This window comes from Gossypium hirsutum, chromosome D05 (assembly GCF_007990345.1).
Source record: "Gossypium hirsutum isolate 1008001.06 chromosome D05, Gossypium_hirsutum_v2.1, whole genome shotgun sequence".
Classification (NCBI taxonomy): Eukaryota; Viridiplantae; Streptophyta; class Magnoliopsida; order Malvales; family Malvaceae; genus Gossypium; species Gossypium hirsutum.
This window is the reverse complement of record NC_053441.1, coordinates 59478462-59505245: the sequence shown is the minus strand read 5'-3', so window position 1 is coordinate 59505245 and position 26784 is coordinate 59478462. Positions and strand designations below refer to the sequence as shown.

At 30.9% G+C, this 26784-nt stretch overlaps 2 protein-coding genes across 3 annotated transcripts in view; both read right to left on the bottom strand.

Moving 5' to 3' along the window:
* LOC107903589 (disease resistance protein At4g27190) overlaps window positions 1–26784 on the bottom strand; it is a 76635-nt gene that overhangs the window by 48023 nt on the left and 1828 nt on the right. The window lies entirely within an intron of this gene.
* On the bottom strand, window positions 2620–10215 carry LOC107903591 (disease resistance protein At4g27190-like). Of its 2 annotated transcripts, none has more exons than XM_016829687.2 (3): window positions 8103–10215; window positions 4647–7586; window positions 2620–4572 (listed from the first exon to the last, which is right to left on the bottom strand). In XM_016829687.2, exons 2-3 carry the CDS (start codon window positions 7574–7576, stop codon window positions 4569–4571), a joined length of 2934 nt encoding a protein of 977 aa, XP_016685176.1. In that variant the 5' UTR covers window positions 7577–7586; window positions 8103–10215; the 3' UTR covers window positions 2620–4568. The 2 variants fall into 2 exon arrangements, with proteins under 2 accessions (XP_016685176.1, XP_016685177.1); XM_016829688.2 differs by having other exon boundaries at window positions 9995–10215.

Below are 26784 nucleotides of genomic sequence, written 5' to 3'. Positions count from 1 at the left end.
AAATCAAATCGAATGAAATGAAATTCAAATAGAGTGAAATTGTTTAAGTTAACTTAAAAAATTAAACATGTCAAATTAAAATATTTCATCTAGATTTAAAACCATATATATTAAAAAACTTAAATAAATATTGATAAATTTGAATCATTAATTAACTTATGTAAGTGCTAAAATTATTATTTCAGAAAATTTTAAAATTTCAACTTTATTTATATATATTTTTAGAAATTTTTAAAATATAAATTTTTGCAAATTTATAAAAATTTAAAAATTATTTTGAATTTCTTTTATGTGGCGAGATAAAAGAAAGGGTTGTGTTGGTTATGATGAGTAAGGCTACCAATGAGGTGTTGGAGAGGAGAGGTGGAATTTTAGCATTGAAACAGATAGTGAGGGAAATACTTGATCCTCTTCTGCTTTAGTTTTCTACTTGACATCAGTTAATTTGAAATGTAGTAGATTTTGCAGTGACAAATTATGAGAGAAATACAGGCAATCAACTATCGCTTACTTGCCATGCCTTGATGAACCATGTAGAGCACTATTTGAGTTCAAATTTTTAAAAGCTTTCCCATGCCCCAATATGTGTTAATGATGTATGATTTGTTACGGATGATACATTAGTTTTTAAATAATTTTTATGGTTTTAAAAATAGATATAACTTATCTTTTAAATTTTAAAATTATTAAAAATTATTATTATTATTTTTTAAAACTTTAAAATATTAATTAAACACTTTTATGTCATGACAACAATCATATATAACCCGAATCATAAAATAATATAATTGCATGCAACAATCATAAATAACATCTTTTTTTCCTTATAAGAACATCTTTTAAATATAAATTTTTTTTATATATTTAAATAGGATCATCGACTTTGGAAGCTTAACTGTTAAAGTTGAAGATAACCCATCAAACCCTACAATGACATTAACTTCTAAAAGAAAAAGTAATTATTTTTTAAAGCTCTAATTCTAACATCCAAACATGACCTAAATGTTATAATCAGATTGTGGAGATTACATTGCGTGTGAAAACAATATTACTTCATTTTGGCAAAAACTATTTAACTCAAAAGAAAACAAGTTTAATTAACCCGTTGAAGATGTACCATTTTTGAAAACCCGTGAATACATTGAAGTAAGCAATATTTGTTAATTTTACCAAAATGCATTTAATTTACTTACTTTGTTTGTGAGATAAAACATCTTAGCAAATTTCAATAAAACTTGCAGCGGACAGCATTATAGCAAATTGACCTTAAAACTTGCAGCAGAAAGCATTATAGCAAATTTACCTTATAACTATGGTTTATTTTTAGTTGTCTTGATTTAAGTATCGGTAAAAGTTATAACTTTTGAAAAATAAATGCCAAAATAATTTTTAGCGTCCCAAATAAATTTAAAATATCCAAAAGCCCAAAAAGTTACAAAAGAGAGTCCAATGCATACTTAAACCGAAAGAGTGAAATACGAGCTCTATAGTCATCATCCAATCCTAACTTTGAAGATCACCTAAAACAGAATTAACAAAGGTGTGAGCTTAACATCCAGTATGTGATTTGACCCACACATCGTCGTATATATAAAAATCAGAATGTATCATAGCATATCGGAGCACATCTTATAGCATATCGGAGCACATCTTATATCATATCGATTTTCATATCATGTTATAACATGTTTCATATCTTATCTTATCCTATCATATCTCATATAATATGATATCATACCTCCAACTGCTACATGCCATCTCCGTCCATGCAATATCACCAATTAGGACTATAAGAGTCCATCCATCCAATCACACCAATATGTGACGGTATGCCACTCATAAATATGCAACTAAGCTGTCAGATAGACATTTTATGGTCTAGTGGCCATAGTTGTAGTAAAAACTATCATATAATACTTCCTCCATCATATCATAACCCATCCCAAAACATAGGCATAATCATAATTATAATATCATAAATACATATATCATAAGTCGTATGACATGCATACACATATTTTTATAAGGAACATAACATAGCATATGATTTGTATACAACCTACTTAACATACCTCCTAAGCTTAGCCATGTATATATATACTAAAACTTACATTTTTTTTTTTGGGCTTATATGATTGCTATGGACCCAATAATATTTGAGTCCTTTAATCGGCCCCTAATTGGGGCTTAAAATTGGCCAAAATACCCACATAGTTGTGTGGCCCTTAATTTTCTCGAGTTTCGATTGAGTTTTCAGGTTAATTTCATACACCTATTGCTGATTTGATCAACCGCTCTATTGGAACTCACGAATCCTATAAACGTTCATCAAACCACACGGATTAACTAACAATACTTATCCAAAATAACATCGTTGAATCAAAATTTCAGCCCCTAAAATAGAATTCGAATACTTAGTTCTCCAAAACAACGTAAAAAATTGTGACTACTTTGCTGGAGGGTTAGGATTCTCACACCTTTCGCCTAATCGAGAACCACAAAAATACTAATCATGATAATGAACAGAAAATACCAACACAAACTCAACTTGTTCAAGAAACGAAATAAAACTAAACTATTAATGGGAAGAGAACAAAAGTAACCAAATAAAACTTACACTGCAAACAGAATACAATCCAAGTGACAGAACTCACAAAATAAATGGTAGTATTCAGGAATAATCAAAGAGGAGAAAGGAGGAAGAGAAAAGAAGATAAAACGGCAGAATAGGGAAACAAAAGAAAGTAGCATACAAAGTGGGGTGAGAGTGTGGACGGTTGAAACAATGAGTGAAAATAGAGATTTAGTAAAATTAAATAAAAAGATTTAAGTTAATCTAAATCCCACTTACCAGATTTTATAAAATTTAAATTGGTGATAAGCTAAACTCTTACCAGATTCATCATTGAAAATAAGAGATAAGACCTAAGGCTCAAGTTCAACATAATATAAATAGGAAAAATTTAACAAAAAAAATTGAACCCAAGACCCAAAGCAAACATTCAAGGCACTTAACCACCACACCAAATCAAATTACTTGACATGTTTAACAACTAAAATTTATAAAATTTCTAAATAAAAGTATGATGGCCCTTCATTTCTTTTGCTTCATCGTTTGGTAATGGCCCCATCCATATATTATGCAATTATATTTTAACTCTGCTTTCCACTTTTTCACTTTGTCCTATAGCAGACTTAATTATTAGCACCATTAGAAATGAGTTAATTACATCAACCACCCCTAAATTTTGACCATTATTTTAAATCTATTTTCAAACTTCAAACTGATCTAATTACATTTCTAAACTATTGATGTTATATTAATCATATCATTTTATTATTAAAATCATTAAATGACACGTTAAATTTTATATAGCTAATTTTAAAATAAAAATTTTAAAGAAACTAAAATTAAATAAAACTGAAATTTTAAAAAAAATGAACAATAAAAATTTTGTAAAAACTTCAAAACCTAGATTTTTAAAACAACTATTTCTACATTTTTTTAATTTTCATTTTAAATTATGTCACATAAGATTTAACATGTCATTTAATTATTAAACTAGGTAAAATGACCTCTCTAGTGCCTCTCAATTTTGATATTCAGCAAATTGCTCCCTCCAAAAAAATCGAAGCAATTTAATCCCTACCAATTTTGAAAGTGAGCAATTAATCACAATATTAATGTTTTTCATCAACTTTACATAAATTTGATTGATATGATAACAAAATTAGCCCGTCATATTTTTGTAAATGTGTAAATGTTGAGACTGAATTTGTTGATTTTTTTTTAGAATCAAGACCAAACTAACAAAATATGTAAACATCAAGGGCTAAATGTGTTATTGTACCAATCAAAATTATGCACAATTGACGAAAGACATGAACGTCGTGATTCATTGTCCTTAGTTGCTCTTACAGAGCGCTTTTTAGGAAAGATAATAAAACGCGTCTCATGTTTTCTCTGGAAGATCAGAGAAAACATGTCATATAAGACGTGTTTTCCTTTCTATTTGTAAAAAAACAATATAAATTGATAAATTTTCAAGAAAACAACATAAATTTTCAAATTTTTTTTCAGCATAAAAAGAAATTATGGTATTTATTTATAATGATAAAAAGGTAATTTATCACTTTAAATTTTCAATACCTTTGCTATCTAAAATACCATTATTTTGAATACACTTAATTTATCAATTGACATTTAAATTATATATTTTTTTTCATCTTGATACTTTTTTTTAAACCCTACAAAATTTCTCTATATTATCCATATTCAATACTCATTCTTTCAAAACAAACATAGAAAAAATATTAAGCAAATTTATTTGTTTTTTACCTCTTCAGTTACTTGACATAACTTTTACATTATACGAAAAAGAGAACAGAAGGAATGGTAAGAGAGGGACAATGTTTACAAAGTGGAGACAGTTTGATCTCTTATTTACCTTTGCTTCTCAGTCTCCATGCTCTTCCATCATTCCTTTTCTCCACTCTTTTGCACAATCCTCCCCCCTACTTCTTTCCCACCAACCCTTTTATCTTTCTCTTCAACAACATCACCAAATTCATCTGAAATTTTATTAAAATGGAGAAATTAGATTTATAAAAATAAAAAAAATAAACTAACTATAAATGGTTCCTACCTTTCATGCTTGAGAACATTTTTAAAGTTTGGATGGTCATCCCACTCCAACGATTCCCACCATTTTGTGCTTGACCTGATGGTAAGAGAAGGTGGAGCATATGCAAATGGCTGCCCATTCCCAACAAGGGGAACAAATGGAGGAATTCTCTCCAGTTTATGACAATTAATAATCAGGATAAGTTGGAGAGAATCACAAACCATGACTCCACTTTTGCTGCAAATGCTCTTCAAATTTGGTAACGTACGTAGTCTCAATTGTCTCAATTTGGGAAGATGGAATTTGATTAATGCATCACTCCCTTTTTCTTCAACTTCTGATGGTGCTGCTCCCAATATTTCTACTACCTTATCACAGTGTGACACTGATATTTCTTCCAGGTTTTGGAGGTTTGGAAGCAACCAATGTGGAGGCAACGTCTTCATCCTTGAGCATTTGAATATCGTAATTTCCTTGAGATGGGAAAAGGTGGCAGACGGAGCCAATGTTGATGTTGTTGCTGAACCAATTCCTTCATCTTTCATAATAAGGGCACTCAACTTTGGCAGATCATAAAGACCCAACACCTCGAGGCTCTGAAATGGATGAGCGGAAGAAGAGGCAAAAGAGGACAGGGAAACAACACACTCTATCCCTTCACACCCCCAAATCCAACAAACCCTCAAGTCAATCGCATTTTTGAAGGAAGAATTGTCATCGACTAAGCTTCTCAAATAGTCGCACTTTACAATATTCAACTCTTGAATTTCAATTGGGTGCATAATTAACTCACCTTCCCAATTCTGGACTCCTCCAATTGATACTCTTTTACCCCTTTCACAATCCACACTATTATATGAGCCCACCTGTAAATGGTAATTGATGAGATTTTTCTTACTTTGTTGCATTGAGGAGATGAACTTATTGAATTCATTGATGTTTTCGAAACGTCCGGTAAAGCACTCCAACTTCTTCAATGGTTCCATCTCCTCTGCTTTTAGACTTGTTTTTTCATTGTTCTCATAAAAACCCAAGTGCTGAAGGTGAACTAGTTTTGGTAAAAGTCCAGCGGGTATCTCTTTCAGAGTGCGCACTCTAAGATCAAGATATCTTAGCTTTATCAGCATATCCATTCCTTCAGGGACTTCCTCAATTATAGTCCCAGAAAGATCCAACTTCTTCAATTCTTGAAGCATCGAAAGACAAGGCAGATCTCTTAATCCAGAACAGCCAGAAAGCAACAATGTTGTGAGGTTCTTTAGTTCAGAGATGGAATTTGGTAAACTCTCGATCACCGTATAGGACAAATTTCGGACACAAAGACAGGGCATGTTTATGAAGAAAGAATACGGGATCTTCTTTATAGGGTTATGCTGCAATAACAAGGTTGTGAGCAGTTGACATTTTGTGGGCAGCACATCTGTGGAAATTTCTGATATGGAGTTATACATAAGTGACACTTTCTCAATATCCGGACTCCACTGCACCTTTTCTGGTAACTCTTCTAATTGCGAACCTGCTTGTATCATACATCGAGGATTCATTCTTGTGATCGACAATGCCATGTCTCTCACTGCATCATGCATTTTTACTCTTTCACTCGAAACATTTTCCAACAAGCAATTATCTTCTAATTTCTTCAAAATAACATGGCCCTTATCTTTCATTTCTTGTCTTGTACTCATATCATCTATGAATCCCTCTTCAATCCAGCACTCAATTAGCCCATCCTTCCCAATTTGAAAATCTTCAGGATATAATGCGCAATGTAAGAAACAATGCTTCATTTTCTCGTCTTTTAAGTGATTGAAGCTAACTTTCAAACTCTCGATCACTTTATCTTCCCCTTCTTTCACTTTCCATATTCTCTCTTTCAATTCCCTGAGTGTGTTTTTCCAAATAAGAGGGTCATCTTCTCCTCTCAATGTACCAGCTATGACGACAATTGTAAGAGGCAGACCTGCACATTCCTTGACAACAAGCTTCAAAGTTGGCATTAAAGTTTGATTCTGCACTATGTTAGGTCCAACTTCACTCAAGAATAGTATCAATGCCTCTTCTTCTGAAAGGGGCTTCACTTTTATCACCTTACAGCCCATAGACTTACAAACTTGCTCCACACGGGTTGTCAACACCAACTTGTACCCATTGCTGCTACTTGGCTTAGGGATCCCAATTTCTTCCAACGAGACTTCACTCCACACATCATCTAGGATTAGAGCATGTTTTCCTGCTCTCTTCAGCATTTTAGACAAGATTGCTGCTCGTCTGACCTTGTTTGCTTCTTCGGGCATCTTTCCATTCAATGCACTTGCAATATCATTTTGTAACTTCACAATATTGAAGTCCTTTGATATAGTAACCCAAACCACCTTTTCAAATCGCTGTTCTTTCAAAAGATCATTGTGGATGTGCTTCATGATGGTCGATTTACCCACGCCGCCCATCCCCCAAACCCCAATCTTGCTTACCTCCTCCTGCATCAAAGATGCCCAAATCTCTTTTCTGACAGCTTCCTCTCCAACTAGTTCTGATGTTTCCAGTGGCAACCCAGCACTTGGACCATCCATGGCAAGACCTTCAGAGGCATTAGGAGCATTATCAAGAAATTCCTTCATTTCTCGAGTCTTTTCATCAACCAGCCTCCCGTTGCAAGCACGGCAGAGATATATCCCGTTACTGACTTTGTTTTCAACAACTTGTGCTTCCCTAATGATCTCTTTCACAGCTTTCAACCAATTTTCAACTCCCTTCTTCGGTATCTTCCCCAGAGGACGAAGAAGCTCTGCTTTCAATTGCAGCTCTATATCTTCCATTTTGCAATTCAATTCATCTCTGATCCTCTTGAAGTTTCTCACATAATCGTTCAGCTTTCTGTGATATTGCAAATATTTACAAACAGGAGTTCCGAGACAATTTGCAATGCCGACAACAGGTTCTACGTACTCCATTGCTATGTCCCTGCAATGCAATCATATATAACAGTAGCAGAGAATGAAAATCCGTGAATGAATTGGATTTTTATGAAGTATTGATATGTCAGTGAAAGCATGAAAAGGAAAACATGAATGCAAGTTTCAAGCAATGGCGTTTATTAGATGGAGCTATGGATGGGTGGCAGACAGAAACATGATTAAATTCTGGTCATCAGAATTAAGCTCTCGATGTATATAAAATGCTAGATTCAAGTGTGCAACAGTTCATTACAGAATATTAAGAGCTAAAATGTTCAACAGTTTGAGATTTCTATCTATGATAGATTATGTTTTCCGGTCATCCTATCCTGTCTTAAAATCTAAAACTGTTGATAGATTAGAACTGAAAATGTGTTGAGAGATTAGAACTGAAAATGAAGCAGTGAAGTTGACTTCCTTGACTATCTTACAAAGCTAGCAGATAATAAAAAACTGTCATTGCATAGTCATGAATGAAGCAAGGAAAAGCATGTCATGAATGAAGCAAATGAAAGAAAATTACCTTTGACGGGATGCTTGAAATTTGGTGATAGACCTTGGAGATGAAAAGAAATTAAAAACAGTGGAGAAGAAAGAATGTTGTGGGTAGAAAGGCAGAACTATTAAGCAAATGAAAGGAAAGTAGGTAGAGTGGATGGTTGAAATTTTGTGATAGAAGAAAGAATGTTGTGGGTACAAGGGCAGAAATATTAAGTAAGGAATCCCATCTTTTTTTTACTTTTCCTTAGCTTCTGCCATTATAGTTGGCATTTTCGGTGCAGCTACCGTATTTGATACTGATTTTTCTCAACAGTTGATCGATGATTTACAATCTGATTCTTCTTTAAATCTGTAATAATAAAACCTTTGATCTGCTCTCAAAATTTGGAAGATAGATATGAGGTCTAAAATCCATAGAAATGTCCTTTGCATTAATTCTGGACAATACTAACAAGAATTGCAGTGATCTTGGTGCTCAATTGTAACAACAACGATGTTGATGATGATGATGATGGGAAAGCAGGGTATAAGAATGCCTAGTTATATGTTACAACTTGAAATTAAATATACTAGTAAATGAGTTGTAATAGGTGTTGTTATTGGCACCCTATAAAAACAAAGTATAGTTGTTGGTGTTGTAGTAAATGGCTTGTTGTTGGTTTTAAAATTTGGATTCAACTCTGAGTAATATTTTACATATGGAGGTTTGTAAAATGTGAATATAAATTCCTGGATAAGCTATCTCAAGTTGTGATTTATTGGTTAGGTGTTTACTTTCTTTAGGAATAGTTGAAATTCGAATGATCATTAATTGTACCAAAAAAATGCTACACTAGTCACTAAACTATTGGTAATTTTCGTTTTTGTCACTTAACTATAAAAAAGTAGTTGCAATTTCGTCACTAATGTAAAATGTAAAAAGTTGAAGTTATTTTCAAAAGTTCAGAAAATTATAAAATTAAAAATTAAATAAAAGTAGATAAAATTTTAAAAAATAAATAAAGTAAGGGAAAATGAGGGGTAAATGTTTTTAAACCCTCCAAACTTTCTCTATATTATTTACATTAAGATATCCAATATTCATTCTTTAAAAGAATATGGAAGAAACATAAAGGAAAATTATTTGTTCTCTGCTTTTTAATTCTTCTATTTCTTGACATAATTTTTATGTTATAAAAAAAACTGAATATAATTTGGGTTTTGAAAAATAATTATTTTCTTTTCTTTTGACTAAAAAAAGGCATTAAGGTCAATTTCATAAGTCTTTATAATATCAATTCTAGATGTTCTTCAAGGGCATGAAACTCAATTTGATAATATTATTAATTTGGTTTCAAGAAACATATAGGAAACATATAATAATGCCAAGAACAGGCTCTACGTACTCCATTGCTATGTCCATGCAACGCAATCATATATAACAGTAGCAGAGAATTAAAATCTGTGAATGTATTGGCTTTTTGATATGTCAGTGTAAGCATGAATGCAAGTTTCAAGCAATGGCGTTTATTAGATGGAGCCATGGATGGGTGGCAGACGGAAACATGATGAAATTTGTATATCCAGAATTAATCTCTCAATGTATAGAAAATGCTAGATTCAAGTGTGCAACAGAATATTAAGAGGTAAAATGTTCAACAGTTTGAGATTTCAACATCATATTGCTTCTGGGTAGCTCTTTTGGTATTAATTTCTATCTAAAGTAGATTACGTCTGCTGATCATCCAGACTTGAAATCTAAAACTGTTGATAATCAGTAGAGGAAATCATTGCTTCAGATCTTATTACAATTATTCATCTTTCTTGTCATGTAAAAGCAAAGGAAATCATGTCATGAGTTGATAATAAGGAAACAAATTTTCCAATGAGCTGAATTGCATATTTAAGGATCAAAGAATGGGAAGCACAAATTACCTGACTTAGTGGCTGAAAAGTCTTGAGAGATTAGAACTGAAAATGAAGCAGTGAAGCTGACTCCCTTGACTATAACTGAAGCAGATAATAAAAAACAATCATTGCATAGTCACGAATTAAGCAATGAAAAGCACGTCATGGATTAAGCAAATCAAAGGAAATTGCCTTGACTGGATGCTTGATAGAAACAGTGAAGAAGAATGAATGTTGCGGGTACAATAGCCAAAAAGAAGAAGAAAGTGAAGACAAAAACAGGCAAAATAATGAGGCATTCACTTCTGTGGTGGGTTCCACAAAGGCAGAATTGTTTAGTAAGAAATCCCATCTTTTCTTTTAGCTTTTTGCTTTGCTGTCTGCCATTATTAGTTGGCATTTTGGGTATTTCATACTTACTTTTCTACTTGATACTAAAACCTTTAATCTGCTCTCCAGATTTGGAAGATAGATATGAGGTCTAAAACCATGGAAATGTCCTTTCCATTCATTCTGAAATAAATTGATACCAACTCTTCGGTAACTTTGATTCCATTAACAACCACTTATGAATTGTTTTTCAGGTTACACCTATTGTCTCAAGTTTTGGATCGAACAAATCCATTGACACAAATAGTGCATGAGAGAAAATTGAGTTATTCGGGCCTTGGAGGATTGACTGGGCGAACTGCTAATTTTCAGATACGAAGTATCCATCTTAGTCACTATGGACACATTTGCCCAATTGACACGTCTCAGGGATCAATGTTGGCCTTATTGGGTCCTTAACAATTCATGCCAGATTGGTCATTGAGGGTCTCTAGAAAGTCCATTTTATAAAATCTTTGAGAGATAAAAAAAACAAAAAAAAAAAAACACAGATACTTTATTTATCCCCAAGTTGAAATGAATATTTATATGGTAGCGATAGGATATTCTTTGGCCCTGAATTAGGGTATCCAAGAAGAACATGTTGTTCTGGCTCGATACCACCAAGAATTCCTGGCTATTGCATGGGAACAAGTTCATCTTCGAAGTTTTTTTTCCTTTTCAATATTTTTCTATTGTTGCTTCCCTACTTCCTTTAATCCATCATAATGACGCAAATTGGGTATTAATGAGTTATAGTTAAATTAAAAAAAAATGATTTTGAATCCTTATAGCCACTGTTACTCACTGTAATCAAATTTATTACTAATTTTCATCCCCTCATAATTTATTTATTAATATTTTATATATGAGTTAACTTATTTGCTTGCTTAGTTGCTTCAATTATCTTCTGATTTTTGTCATCATGTATTTTGAAATTAAAAAAATATATTAAATGTAAAAAATGTGATTTTTTAATAAATGATATTTTAAAGATAAAATGTGAAATTGATACCAATAGAAAATTTTAACACGAATATTTTATGGCATCATCAATAATTCAATTTGAACTGAAATTACTAAAGATTTAATATGATTAAACAATTCAATAAAATAAATAGTACAAAATGTGAAATTTAATTCAATAAGATTATATATGAATTTTGTAGTATTGATGAACGTTACAAAATTTGTAAAAACTTCAAAACCAAGATTTTTAAAACAACTATTTTTACAATCTTCATTTTTTTTAAAAAAAATTCATTTTAAATTATATCACATAAGATTTAACATATCATTTAATTATTAAACTAGGTAAAACGACCTCTCTAGTCCCTCTCAAATTTAATATTCAGCAAATTGGTCCCTCTAAAAAAATCGAAGCAATTTAATCCCTACCAATTTCAAAAGTGAGTAATTAATCACAATATTAATGTTTTTCATCAATTTTACATAAATTTGATTGATATGATAACAATTTTAGCCTGTAATATTTTTGTAAATGTGTAAATGTTGAGACTGAATTTGTTGATTTTTTTTAGAATCAAGACCAAACTAACAAAATATGTAAACATCAAGGGCTAAATGTGTTATTGTACCAATCAAAATTATGCACAATTGACGAAAGACATGAACGTTGTGATTAGTTGTTCTTAGTTGCTCACTTTCAAAATTGACAGAGATTAAATTGTTCCAATTTTTTTGAAAGTGACTAATTTACTCAATTTTAAAATTGAGAGTGACTGAAGATGTCTTTTTATCATTAAATTAATGATTTAAAAAAAATTAAATTGATATATTCTGTTTAGTTTAGAGATGTAACTAAAATGATTTAAAATTTAATGAATTAATTTAGAATGCGGGTAATAATTTAAAAATATTTGGTGCAATTAACTTATTAAAAATAAATAATCTATGCTCTCACATTTTCCTTGAAGTTTCAGTAATTGCTTGAGTGGATTTGGTTCATTTGGATTTTGGAGCGATGTTTCAATTATTTTTATGATTTTTGCTACATTTAAAATATTTATATTAATGTTATTAAGCGGATGTTCAACCTTTCACTTTTCACTTTTCATCTCCCTTGACCTTTAATCTTTCATTTTCTTTAATTTTTAACCTTTCATCTCCTTATAACCCCCTTTTCTTATTTATGTATTAGAATATGAAGAGTCTAGTCTCTCTATATATAGTGGAGTATACTACTTGTAAAGATTATGAAAAATACAGAATGCGATAGAAATTCCCCTTATAAATTCTCATTCGTAACATGATAAAATTTATTTCATAATATTGTTACTGTATCAGAATTTTCATTGTAATGTTGAAATAACATGGTTTTGGTATAGGTGGAATAACCTCGCCAGACACAACAATATATTGACCGAGCTCGAGGACATCTGACTAAATTTAGACCAACAAACAAAAGAGGAGGTTAGTTTATTAATTTCAAAGTTATCGGTTTTTTATTCCAACAAACTTAACCTACCATGTGAGCATTGAGTCATCACCTGAGCAGTCGAGATCGCGTTGCAACTCGAGATCCAAGTTGACGGTGATTATACGGTCTCGGGTTGAAATATAACTAAGGTTTCAAGTTTACAAAGGTTATACTGCCAGGGGACAGAACATAAATTTGGCCCTAGTTGGTGGTACTTTTGCAGGCACGATAAGGATTTTTTTCATCATCAATGGAGGAAGCTATACACCACAAAAAAAAGTAAAAAGGAAAGAAAAATGTAGTAGCATTTTATCCATTTCTACCGAATTACTTGATTATACTAAAACACCATTGCATTTTTCTTCCTCATACTTTTGTTTCTATGGCAAATAGCTTCCTCCCCTGATGATGACAAAACTCGTTGTTGTGCTCGCATAACCACTATCAATTGGGGCCGCATTTATGCTCCATTCATTGATAACATAACCTTTGTAAAATTGAAGACCTAGTTACACTTCAATCGGAGGCTATAGAACCACTGTCAACTTGGACCTTGAGTTGCAATGCAATCCAGATTCTCGGATGGCTCCATGCTCACATGCCAGGTGAAATTCTTAAGTCACCCAACTCCATGACATTATCGTAAATTCAAACATACCTTAAAACTATAACAATGTTTATCTTGAACATGGGAAAAGCTAAATCTACAAACTTCTAATTTCAAACCGTAAGAAAAAAAAATAATTTTAGACTATCTGAAAATGCATCCTATAGAGCGCATTTTTAGGAAAAAGAATAAAATGCATCTCATGTTTTCTCTGGAAGATAAGAGAAAACACGTCCTATAATATGTGTTTTCCTTTCTATTTGGAAAAAAAACAATATAAATTGATAAAGTTTCAAGAAAACAACATAAATTTTCAAAAAAAAAAAAATCAGCATATAGTTGTAATTTAGCCTTTTTGAATTTTTTTTTAAATACAAAATTTCTAATGTTGAAATTATGGATTCGGTTATCTTAAACAAAAAAAAAAAGAAAGAAGAATTAAGAACTAATAAAAGTTGAAACTGGTACTTAACAATAATTATTAGCTATGTTTTGTTTTATTCAATGATAATAAGTGATATAATTATTCATCCATAGTGATATAATTTAGTCCCTTTTTTTGTGATTTTTATGTTTTTAGAATCTCGGTACCTAGGGCTACTCGACCCATGTTGTAATTTTAGTATCGATTAAGATTTTAAATGTTGTTATTGTTAAATATTTTTAGTATTAGGGATTAATTTGATAGATTTTTAAGCTAGAAATTGAAAAAGACTAAATTGTAGAACAAATTGTAAATTTTGAGTAATAGGGACTAAATTGTGAAAATTTTGAAATTTAGGGATTTAATTGAAAATAGGGAATTTAATTATTTTAAAGTGAAATTTGTATGAAAATATAGAATTAAATGTAAAAATAAAAATTAGTCTCGATTTAGGGACTAAATTAGAATTTAGGAAAATATTGAGTAAAAATTGAAATAATCATTATGAAATTAAATTTTGTAGTATTGATGAAATTTAGTTGTTTTAATTCTGTAGCTAACGTCGTATTGGAACCCTCGACTAAAAAGAGGAAGGATAAAATCGACGTCAAATAGCTCGGAATCCACAATATGTATTTTTATAATTCGAACCTAGCTATTAATTACTATATTTTGATTTAATGCATATGGTAAGTGGTTGAGGTGAGTATTTTGACACTTTGATATTGAATTGAAATTATAGTTGATTGAAATGGACTGAAGTGGTTTATACATTATGAATGTATTGATTATTATAGATTGAATTGAATTCATCTGTATATGTGATAATGTGATTAAATGAAAACTTGATATTGGATAATGGTTGTATTTGAGATGTGAAATGAAACCTTATTAATTGTATCAGGCTGAGTTGGATATAGATAGCATGCCATAGGATAGGAAGAGTTTAAAGATTTCTTCGACTTCGAGTCGATGAGGCACTGGGTGCCGATTTACTTCGGTTTAACCGATGAGACAATGGGTGTCAATTTATATAGTGCTGGGCGCAGCTATTACTTCAGATTTATCTGATGAGGCACTGGTGTCACACTTGTGTGTTGGTTGGATCCGTGTATCTGTCCGAGCTCGATTCGTGTTAGTAGGAATAATTAAATAACAAGTTCTATGATCGATATTGAAATGACAAAATATGTGAATTGGAAATGGAAAAGTGAATTGATATATGAAAGGTGAAAAAGTTGTGATTATAAATGAGATAAATGAGTAATGTATTCATTGATTGAATATAGTTGAAATATGTCATTGTTAATTGAGTTATATGTTAAACCAATTAATGGAAGAATATTAATGAAGTGAGCAAATCATGATATAATGTGGTATTATGCATGAAATTGTGATGTTGATTAATTTACAATTGCTTGATAGTTAGAAATATGATTATGCATTTCAAATTGAGCATTCATGTATCTTTATATCTTTAATTGTTCAGATTATAGAAATATCACTGAGTTTTACTCAGCATACGGTTTTGTTTTTCGTGCGCAGGTTAGGTACTTCTCTTTTGATCATTGATATGGCATCCAACAATGATCCCAGTCTCAAACGTCGTGATGTTCATCTTTTGTGTTGGCATGTACCTAGGATGTCTAGTTGATAGTTATTTTGTGGATGAATTGTAAATGAGGTTATAAGTGCTATGTTTTTTGGTATATATGTAAATATATGTTTGTGTTTGAAGCCTTAATATGGTATGTTGAATTAAACCAATACTTGTCATGTGTATGTGAATTAAAGTTGATGTTTTAGGTAGATATGAGCTAGGCCAAAGTGATGGATTTTGGCTTATAAACTTGATTTGAATGATGCATTGATGATATATTTTGATGATATAAATGTGGTACCAATGAGGGTACATTGGTTAGGCACCTAGGATGATTGTTTTAGCATGTTTTTGATCGTGTTTTGAATAGGTTAAATGAATGGTTTTTGAGTTACTTAATGCCCAAGCAAGTAGGAAATAGTAAACTTGTTGTTTAAGATACAATTTAAGTCAACATAGCCAGACACACGGGTATGTGACTTGTCCATGTGAGACACATGGCTAGCAACGGCGTGTGAGGCCATTTTTGAAGGGTACACAGCCTAGCATACAGGCGTGTGGCTTGGCCGTATGACCCAAGTCAGTGAGTTACACGGGCAGGGACATGGGTTGGGACACGACCGTGTGTCCCTACTTCGAATGCCCACACGGCCAGACACACAGGCGTGTGACTTGGCTGTGTGTGTCACACGGCCCGGCAACACAGCTGTGTGAACCCTGCAGTTAAAATTTTTCTTTCTCCTAAAGTTTTCAAATGTTTCCGATTTAGTCCCAAATCGATTCTAAAGTAATTTTATGCCCTCCAAGTCTTGAATAAGGGACTCTATGCATGTTAATGATGAATTATAATATGATTTTTGAAATGTTTGAAAATGAATGATTTAGATTACGGTTACTCGATAATGCTCTGAAACCCTATTCCAACGACGGTTATAGGTTAGGGATGTTACAATTAGCAACAGATAGTGAGAAGAGATACTTTAAATTTTCACATTTTTTAAACTTCTACTTCCCCAAAACTTCATATGCACGACACTTATGGATCTTGGATTATATTTTCTAGATGCAGGTAACTCTTTATCTTCAAAGTATGCAATTACTCAAGGGTATTTGCAACAGACAATGGGAAGGGATACTTTAAATTATCACATTTTTTAAATTCTACTTCCCTTAAACTTTGGAGGCTTATGTATGACATTTGTGGATCTTGAATTAGATCTTTTAATTGCAAGCATCTCTTTATCTTTAAAGTGCAAACTTATAAATATAAAGAGTCAATTTCTTGGTTTTTAACTAACGAAATATGTAAACATTTGAAGGGTTGTTTGAGTTATTTGTTTGATTTTTACTACATTTAAAATATCTATTTTCTTGAATGTTTTTTTTCTTAATTTTCATTTGCTATCAGAAATGAAAAAATGTTTCCATTATTCATTTTTGCTAAATCTAAAGACAAATGTATTTCCGATGTTTCTATTATACAGCAAGTTCTTTTCCACAAAACTAATAATAAATAAGAATAGGCTTTTCGAAATTTCCTTCAAAATTTCCATTTTCTAAAAGAAAACATACAAAAGTTCCAAGATTGAATTGGCTAAAAGCTCAAAGGGGTACTTAAGAATGGTGATTAGCTATGTTTGTTTTATTTGATAATAATATGTGATGTAATTATTCATCTATAGTGTATAAAATTTGTGCATCGACGGTAAATTAAATATTCACTAAATAAAAATAAAAAAATAATTTTAATGATAGTGACTCTATTATAAATGAAATTTAATCATAGATATTTTCAATTTTTTTTATCACCCAATTAATATTATGCATATAATGATGGAAATATAATAAACATACCCACTTACCCCTTCAAAATGAAGTAATGATTCCAAGAAATTGAGTGTGAAAAAAAGCAAATCCAAACAGTCTATTTTGCTCTGATTTAGTTCAAGAAAAACATAAAAATATAATATTAGATGAAGAAATATATAACGAATTTATATATAAAAAAATCAAAAATAAAGAAATTAAGCATACATAAATACATTGACCTCACTTGGGAACTTCAAAATCAAACTAGACTAGGTGCTGAGAAGATCGTTGCTACTTCAAAACCATCAAATGGGATTTGAAGGGATATTTTTTTTGGTTTTTGGGAGCAAAAGAAAGTAAGCAAAACTGAAGAAGAAAAAAGAAAAGAAGTTGAAGATCTTTTGTTCTCTTTAAGGGAAAGGAAATAAATAAAAATAAAAATCAAGGTTGCACTAAAATGTTAAGAAACCTTCACAAATATGAACTCTTAAGACAATTGGGTTTTCTTGGTTTAGTAGCAAAGGATTTGTGTTATGAGATTACCTCAATATCGGGATCTAAATTATTGATGTTGCTACTGCTACTTTCATAATAACTAGTTTCGATTGTATCTTTTTTTTTCAGTTTTAGGTTTCAAGACACCTGAAACCTATCAATATTGTATTGAAACTAGGAGAAATTAAGAAACAATTGAAATTAGCTAAACTTAATTATTATGGAAGTTTGATCAAATATTTATAATATTTGCCCATTTTTCATTCGAGCCCAAAAATATATAGATAGATAGAAGAGGTGCCGACTTTGAAGTTGAGTGCTGCACGGTCAGACTTCAACTATTTCACTAATTAATCTTTTTATTTCATATCTATGTATAAACCAAATGGAAATGAGCATCAATTTCAGAAGCATCTGAGGCCTTAACAAATCAATAAACCGAATTGTTGTAGTCCTTAACAAAGCAATAATCCAAATTCTAATATAAATCACATTAAATAACAAAGCTATGAAAAATTCTAATATAAATTGTTGTAGGCATACATAAATACATTACCTCACTTGGGAACTTCAAAATCAAACTAGACTAAGTGCTGAGAAGATCCTTGCTACTTCAAAACCATAAAATTAGAATTTCGATTATTTCGAAAAATACTAATTCAGTTAATACTAATTCGATTTGGTTAATCGATAGATTAAGCAATTGAACACTCCTACAACTATGTTTTTCATATTTGTTTCATTTGAAACACAAGAATTTTGATAAATTACATATTATTATATATTTTTAAATATGTAATTTGATAATTTACAAAAGATAAACATTTTATTTTAACACGGGAATTTTTGAATTTCTTGATTTTTTAGAAGGGCGTCCCATATTTAACACGAGCCAATGATATTCACCCAACATAGCGATGAAATCAATGTCTTAATGTCAAATCAATCCGTTGCTTGAAAATAATTTAACTAATAAGCCACGATAAATCATTGTAAAAGGGTTCGGATTTTGCTTGAAATAAAAAAGGAGATTCAAGCACAAAAACAACAAAAACGAAAGCAGATAAAAAAAACTAGAAACGTGCGAAAGGTCATTTTTTTATTTTCTTTATTTTCATTTTTTTAAAACTGTTTATATTCAAGTTTTTTATTTCCCTTTGTTTTAAAAAACTAGATATATATAATATATAATATAAAAGAAAAAGGAAACGAAAACTTACCTGGTCGTCCGACCACCGTACACAACGGAGGCGCGGCAGAGCCACGGCGGCCCTCTTCACCGGATTCTGGGCAGTGCCCAGAGAAAACCAGAGAGGGGGAGAGAGTTTTAAAGATTTTTTTTTTCTGAACAAAGGGCTAAATGATTTTTTTTGTCAAAAAAACTTACTTATATAGGCCAGCAAAACGACGCCGTTTTGGGCAAGCCTCTCAGGCACCAAAACGACACCGTTTTTAGCCTGACCCGCGCACCGACTCGACCCGCAAGGTAGATCCGCCCGTTTTAACTTTAATGGTCTATTTGAGCGATTGGTTCCCCGCCTTGGCGGCGTGTTCAATACGGTCCTTTTCTTCTTTTGATTTTGGCCACAAAATTTTGTCTCCGATTTAATTTGGTCCCTGGACCATGCACAGATGCTGTCCCCTGAAACGGCGCCGTTCAAAATACATGGGAATATTTCCCTTCCGACCCTGCATCTTTGCGCGTGCTTCGTTTGGGCCTGATTGTTTTTTTCTTGTAAATTTTGTCATTTTATTTTATTTTAATTTCAGTTTGGTCCTAGGTCCATTTAATTTCATTTTTTTGTTCTTATTTTTATTTTTTATATAAACTATTTTGTTTATTGTTTTTTCTTTGTTTGTTTAATCCTTTTTAAAAAATCAAATGCTTTATTTGTTTTTATTTACTCAATACTTCCATTATTTTTTTTATTTTTTTGTTTTCACACTTTTTGTTTATCATTTATTATTTGTCATTTTCTTTTATTGTTCTTACTTTTATATTACATTTATTACTTTCAATTTGTACATTTCATTATCATCCTTATTATTATCATTTTTATTAGTGTTTAATTCTTTTTTATATTTTTAATATTAGAATAAGTAATTAATATGGTCATTGTTATTATTATTTGGTGATTAATATTATAATTACGTCATTATTATTATTGTGTTCTATGATTTATTATTTACCCTTTAAATATTCTACTAACATAGTTATTTTACGTTATATCATTATTATTGTACTATACATTGTATGAAAAATTGTTCGCCTTCACACTATATTTGCATAAATTAAACGTACATCTCGTTAAATATTACATTAATTTTTACCCAAATTCGTAAAAAAAGGAAAATCTTGATAATAAAGGCAATATTCAATGTTTGGAATTTTGAGAAATTGTGCCCTAACGTATTGGACTACGATTTCTTCATCTGACTTAAACAATTGAATATCCTTTTGAATTTTATTGTATGAGTTTTTTTAAGGACAAGCTCATTTTTGAGGATGTGAAATATCATGCCCTAACTCATTGGGTGTGACATTTTCTCTCTCCGAAATGAGAGGGTCTTAACATGTAATTTGATTTATACAAGTTTTTTTTAATACAAGGATCGTATTTTAAAATCTTTGCACATTTTTTATATTAAGACACTAATTAATCAACAAGGTACCAATTTTGGGCGTGTCGAGGGTGCTAATCCTTTCTCGTGCGTAGCCGACTTCTGAACCCGTTTCATGATTTTATAAGACCAAAAATTATCGTTTTAGTAAATTTAAATTTTTATTAAAATGATTTAATTATGAGGTGATCCAATCACACCAAAATAAAAAGGATTGGTGGCGACTCCATTTTCATTTTTTTTTCAAAATTTAAGTCGATCCCTTTTCAAAAAAATGGTTTCGACAACTTGGCGACTCCACTGGGGACTAAAATAAGAGAGTCAAGCCACGAGTTGATACTTTTTGTCTTTTTGTTGAAATTGAAAACTTGGTTTAAATGTACGATTTTTCATTGCATTTCATTTTTTATAGTTTGCGTCATTTTGCTATATTTGCTTTATTTGTTCAAGTCTCTCGACATATTTTTGCATATTGCATTTGCATAACCGTTCGGTTATACCCTTTTAAGTAGGAGTGAGAAACTATTCCTTCGTGAGGTTTTCACCTCCGTGCAGGATAGTGGGTCACTTTCGGGATACATCTGTACCTATGTCTTTGTGAGATTTTCATCTCTGTGTAGCCATAGGGAAATGTATTCCCCTGAACTGAACTCGATCCATATGAGCCTATAATGGGTGAGGATCAAGGAATCTTCTGGTTCTGGTACCTTTACTTTAGAACCGAACCGCATATAGTGAGCCCTAAGAGCTTATCCTAGGTAGAACTACACCAAACCCTAGTGGTCTCCCAAATAGGTGCTCTATTTGTTTCTTTCTTGCTTACTTTTGCTTTGTACTAACCCGTTTCGTTTTGTTTTGTTTATGATTGCATTGCATTTTTCATCATATAAAAAAGGTGTTGATTCAAGTTCAGTTGCTAAATAGAGAGCTCGTCATGGAAAATGAGTCTCTTGATAAAACCCAAGACAACACGACCCTGCAAATATGGTCTAAGAAAAGGCAACAAGAGAAAGGTAACAGCCTGTGAGAGAGGCAGGTCAGAGATATGGACCATATCATGAGCGAAGCTTTGGTTCAAGTACGAGAAGTGGCTGACCACTTGCAGACCCCGGTCGTTCAAAGCCTGAAATATGAATCGGAGTCGGATCAAGGCTAAGAATTAACTTTATTTCTTAGGAAAATTAAGGTCTTAAGTGTGAAGGCGAGGCCGTATATGTATCCGCTTTATGCAAAGAAACTTGTTTTCTAGTAAAGTTGTTCTAATGGAATTGAACTAGAATTAACACCTTTTTGCATGCATCTTTTCCATTCATTAACATTACATTTCATTGCATACAATAAATTTCCTAAAATCCAAAAGTGCGTCTAGTTCAGAACTCTAGTACAGAGCCTGATGGATGATAAAGAATTGGAATTCTTTGAAGATATCGATGGTTTAGAAGGTAAAGATGTTTGTGCCTTTGAAGAAGGAATTAAAAAACAAACAAAAACAGAAAAAACCTATCAAGAATTTGTTTTTACATTCCTAGAGGCATTTCGAACAACTAGACTGTAGAGGAGATTCTTGTAATTTTTAGGACCATTTCAGAGTAATATTCAGAACACTCTTATTGCTCTGTTTCTGTGGCGAATAGCATCTTCCCCTGATGATGAGAAACTCATTGTCGTGCTTGCATAACCACTATCAACTAGGCCCCTATTTATGCTCTATTCATTGATAACATAACTTTTGTGAAATTGAAGACCTAGCTACACTTCAATCGGAGACTAGAACCACTGACAACTGAGTCCTTGAGTTGCAATGCAATCCAGCTTCTCGGTTGATAGCTCCATGCTCACATGTCAAATGAAATTCGTAAGTCACCCAACTCCATGACACTACCGTAAATTCAAACATACCTTAAAATTATAACAATGTTTATCTTGAACACGAGAAAAGTTAAATCTACAAACTTCTAATTTCAAACCGCAAGAAAAAATAATAATTTTAGACTATCTGAAAATGCATCCTACAGAGCGTGTTTTTAGGAAAGAGAATAAAATGTCTCATGTTTTCTCTGGAAGATCAGCGAAAACACGTTCTATAAGACGCGTTTTCCTTTTTATTTGTAAAAAACAATATAAATTGATAAATTTTCAAGAAAACAACATAAATTTTCAAAAAAAAAATTCAGCATATAGTTGTAATTTAGCCTTTTTGAATTTTTTTTTTTGAAATACAAAATTTCCAATGTTGAAATTATGGATTCAGTTATCTTCAACAAAAAATAAAATAAAATTGAGAACTAATAAAAGCTGAAACTCGTACTTAATAATGGTTATTAGCTATGTTTTGTTTTATTCAATGATAATATGTGATGTAATTATTCATCCATAGTGTATATAATTTGTATATGCACGGTGCATTAAATATTCATTAAATAAAAGTATAAATAAAATTGATAAAATTAAAAAGTAATTTTTACGATAAATTATATCATTAATCACTCAATTATGAGTAAATTTTCATTTTGATTATTTAATTAAAAAATTATAATTTAATCATAAAAAATTCAATATATTTATCACCCAACTAATGTTATACATATAATGATGGAAAATATAAGAAACATACTCACCACTTCAAAATGAAGTAACAATTCCAAGAATTTGAGTGTGAACAAGACAAATCCAAAAACTCTATTTTGCTCTCATTTAGTTCAACAAAAACATAAAAAGATAATATTAGATCAAGAAATATATAACTAATTTATATATAAAAAATAAAAAATAAAGAAATTAAGCATACATAAATACATTTACCTCACTTGGGAACTTCAAAATCAAACTAGACTAAGTCCTCAGAACATCCTCACTACTTCAAAACCATCACATGAGAATTTCAATAATTTTGAAAATATTAATTCAGTTAATACTAATTCGATTTGGTTAACCAATCGATTAAGCAATTGAACACTCCTATGTATTTCATATTTGTTTCATTTAAAGCGTCTTTCAATAAAATATGTATTTCCTTTTTAGTTTTTGTTTCATATTTCTTATTTGCTATAAAAAATGAAGATGAGTTTTCTTTATTTATTTTTATACATTTAAAGTGAATTTTCTATTTTCTAAAGACAAATGTAAGTATAGCTATTAAAATTACCTTGAAATTAACAATAAATAAGAATATGCTTTTTTGAAATTTCATAATTCATACTATTACTAGGGACTTTCAAAAATTCCAATGTTGAAATCATGGATTGGGGTATCTTCAACAAAATGATGAGCTTTAATAAAAGTTCAGAACATGTTGCATTTCATTTTGATTTTTTTCTCGTACAAATAATTTAGGTATTAATCGAAACAATATATAAAAGATAAAAGATATAATTAATGCATCACTTTTTAGAATAATGATCATTAATGGTCTCAACAGTTTTATGGGTAAATGGCAATTGAGGTTATTAAATTATTAATAAGTTTACGTTTTAGTTAATTTCAAAAAATTATAAAATGATTACTGAATTATACAAAAATTTTCATTTAAGTCATCAGGCTTTTAAAATTGTTACTATATGACCTTTGTTTGCACCATTTGTATTAATTGAAAGCTCACATTTCTCTTCTCTTTTGCAACATAATTTATATTCATGAAACAGTTTTGAACGTCACAAATCTGTGAACCAAAATTCAAACAACTTTTTTTCTCCAATCTCCTACACTAAATGGTAGGTTAACTTGGATCTAAGATATGTTTCACTCGTCAATGGGTATAGATTCACTACATCAATTGTCAAATCATCGCTTGGAGCTCATTAGTCAAACTTAAAAAAACAAACAAACCAATGACTTAAATGAATTAAATAGTTTATTGACCATTTTGTAACATTTTGAAGTTAAGTGACTAAAACGAAACATAAACTTACTAATAGTTTTGTCATGTCCCAAAAATTGGGTTGGAAGGAATTGAGTCAGAAGAAATCAGGCTAGTGAACTGAGAGTTGTCTTGCCCTAATTTTTAAGGTTTTGTTTGAGCATTTATGAAAAGAATGAGTAATTGGCCTAGTGATAAAGAGTTAGTGAAATTGACCTTAAGACTTGAGTTAATTCCCTTCCCTTGCAAATTTTTATTTTTTCAATGTTTCTGCTCCCTAAAACCTTGTTGCCTTCCAAGCCCTTTTTAACCTAGGCATAAATTGCATTTTATTTTATGTTTAGCCTATTTTATTTATTTTTCTCAAGCTATTGTAATCCCCTTCATTTTTTCTCTCCATTATTCTTCAATTTTCTCTCATAATCCATCATTATTGCTACCTAAAACACAAGTTTTATTTTCTGTTTATGTTGCCCTTTTGCCTATCACTTCTCCAATTTATTTGGCTGAATCCTTGCCTTTTTAATATCAATATTTTGTTTAGAATTTTCTGCCAATTTTGATTCTCCATTGTATTTTTCTTCCTCATACTTCTGTTTTTGTGGCAAATAGCATCCTCCCCTGATGATGAGAAACTTGTTGTTGTGCTCGCATAACCACTATCAATTGGGGCCCATTTATGCTCTATTCATTGATAACATAACCTTTGTAAAATTGAAGACCTAGTTACATTTCAATCGGTGACTATAGAAACACTGTCAACTGGGACCTTGAGTTTCAATGCAATCCAGCTTCTCGATTGATGGCTTCATGCTCACGTGCCAGATGAAATTCGTAAGTCACCCAACTCCATGACATTATCGTAAATTCAAACATACCTTAAAACTATAACAATATTTATCTTGAACACGGGAAAAGCTAAATTTACAAACTTCTAATTTCAAACCGTAAGAAAAAAATAATTTTAAACTATCTGAAAATGCATCCTATAGAGCGCGTTTTTAGGAAAAAGAATAAAATGCATCTCATGTTTTCTCTGGAAGATCAAAGAAAACATGTCCTATCAGATGCGTTTTCCTTTCTATTTGTAAAAAACAATATAAATTGATAAATTTTCAAGAAAACAACATAAATTTTCAAAAAAAAAAGAAGAAAATTCAGCATATAGTTGCAATTTAGCCTTTTTTGAATTTTTTTAAATACAAAATTTCTAATGTTGAAATTATGGATTCGGTTATCTTCAACAAAAAAAAAAAGAAGAATTAAGAACTAATTAAAGCAGAAACTGATACTTAACAATAGTTATTAGCTATGTTTTGTTTTATTCAATAATAATGAGTGATATAATTATTCATCCATAGTGATATAATTTAGTCCCTTTTTGTGATTTTTATGTTTTTAGAATCTCAGTACCTAGGGCTACTCGACCCATGTTGTAATTTTAGTATTGATTAAGATTTTAAATGTTGTTATTGTTAAATATTTTTAGTAGTAGGGATTAATTTGATAGATTTTTAAGCTAGAAATTGAAAAAGACTAAATTGTAGAACAAATTGTAAATTTTGAGTAATAGGGACTAAATTGTGAAAATTTTGAAATTTAGGGATTTAATTGAAAATAGGAAATTTAATTATTTTAAAGTGAAATTGGTATGAAATTATAGAATTAAATGTAAAAAATATAAATTAGTCTCGATTTAGGGACAAATTAGAATTTAGGAAAATATTGAGTAAAAATTGAAATAATCATTATGAAATTGAATTTTGTAGTATTGATGAATTTTAGTTGTTTTAATTCTGTAGCTAACGTCGTATTGGAATCCTCGACTAAAAAGAGGAAGGTTAAAATCGACGTCAAATAGCTCGAAATCCACAATATGTATTTCTATAATCCGAACCTAGCTATTAATTGTTATATTTTGATTTAATACATATGGTAAGTGGTTAAGGTAAGTATCTTGACACTTTGATATTGAATTGAAATTGTAGTTGATTGAAATGGATTGAAGTGGTTTATACATTATGAATGTATTAATTATTATAGATTGAATTGAATTCATCTGTATATGTGATAATGTGATTATATGAAAACTTAATATTGGATAATGGTTGTATTTGAGATGTGAAATGAAACCTTATTAATTGTATCGGGCTAAGTCGGATATAGATAGCATGCCATAGGATAGGAAGAGTTTAAAAATTTCTTCGACTTCGAGTCGATGAGGCACTGGGTGTCGATTTACTTCAGTTTAACCGATAAGACACTGGGTGTCAATTTATATAGTGTTAGGCGCATCTATTACTTCAAATTTATCCGATGAAGCACTGGGTGTCAAACTTGTGTGTTGGTTGGATCCGTGTAACCATCCGAGTTCAATTCGGGTTAATAGGGATAATTAAATAACAAGTTCTATGATCGATATTGAAATGACAAAATATGTGAATTGGAAATGGAAAAGTGAATTGATAAATGAAAGGTGAAAAAGTTGTGATTATAAATGAGGTAAATGAGTAATGTACTCATTGATTGAATATAGTTGAAATATGTCGTTGTTAATTGAGTTATAAGTTAAACCAATTAATGGAAGAATATTAG

What these genes read in the sequence shown, in the direction of transcription:
- LOC107903591 (XM_016829687.2), bottom strand. Translation starts at nt 7,576, where the DNA reads ATGGAGTACGTAGAACCTGTTGTCGGCATTGCAAATTGTCTCGGAACT.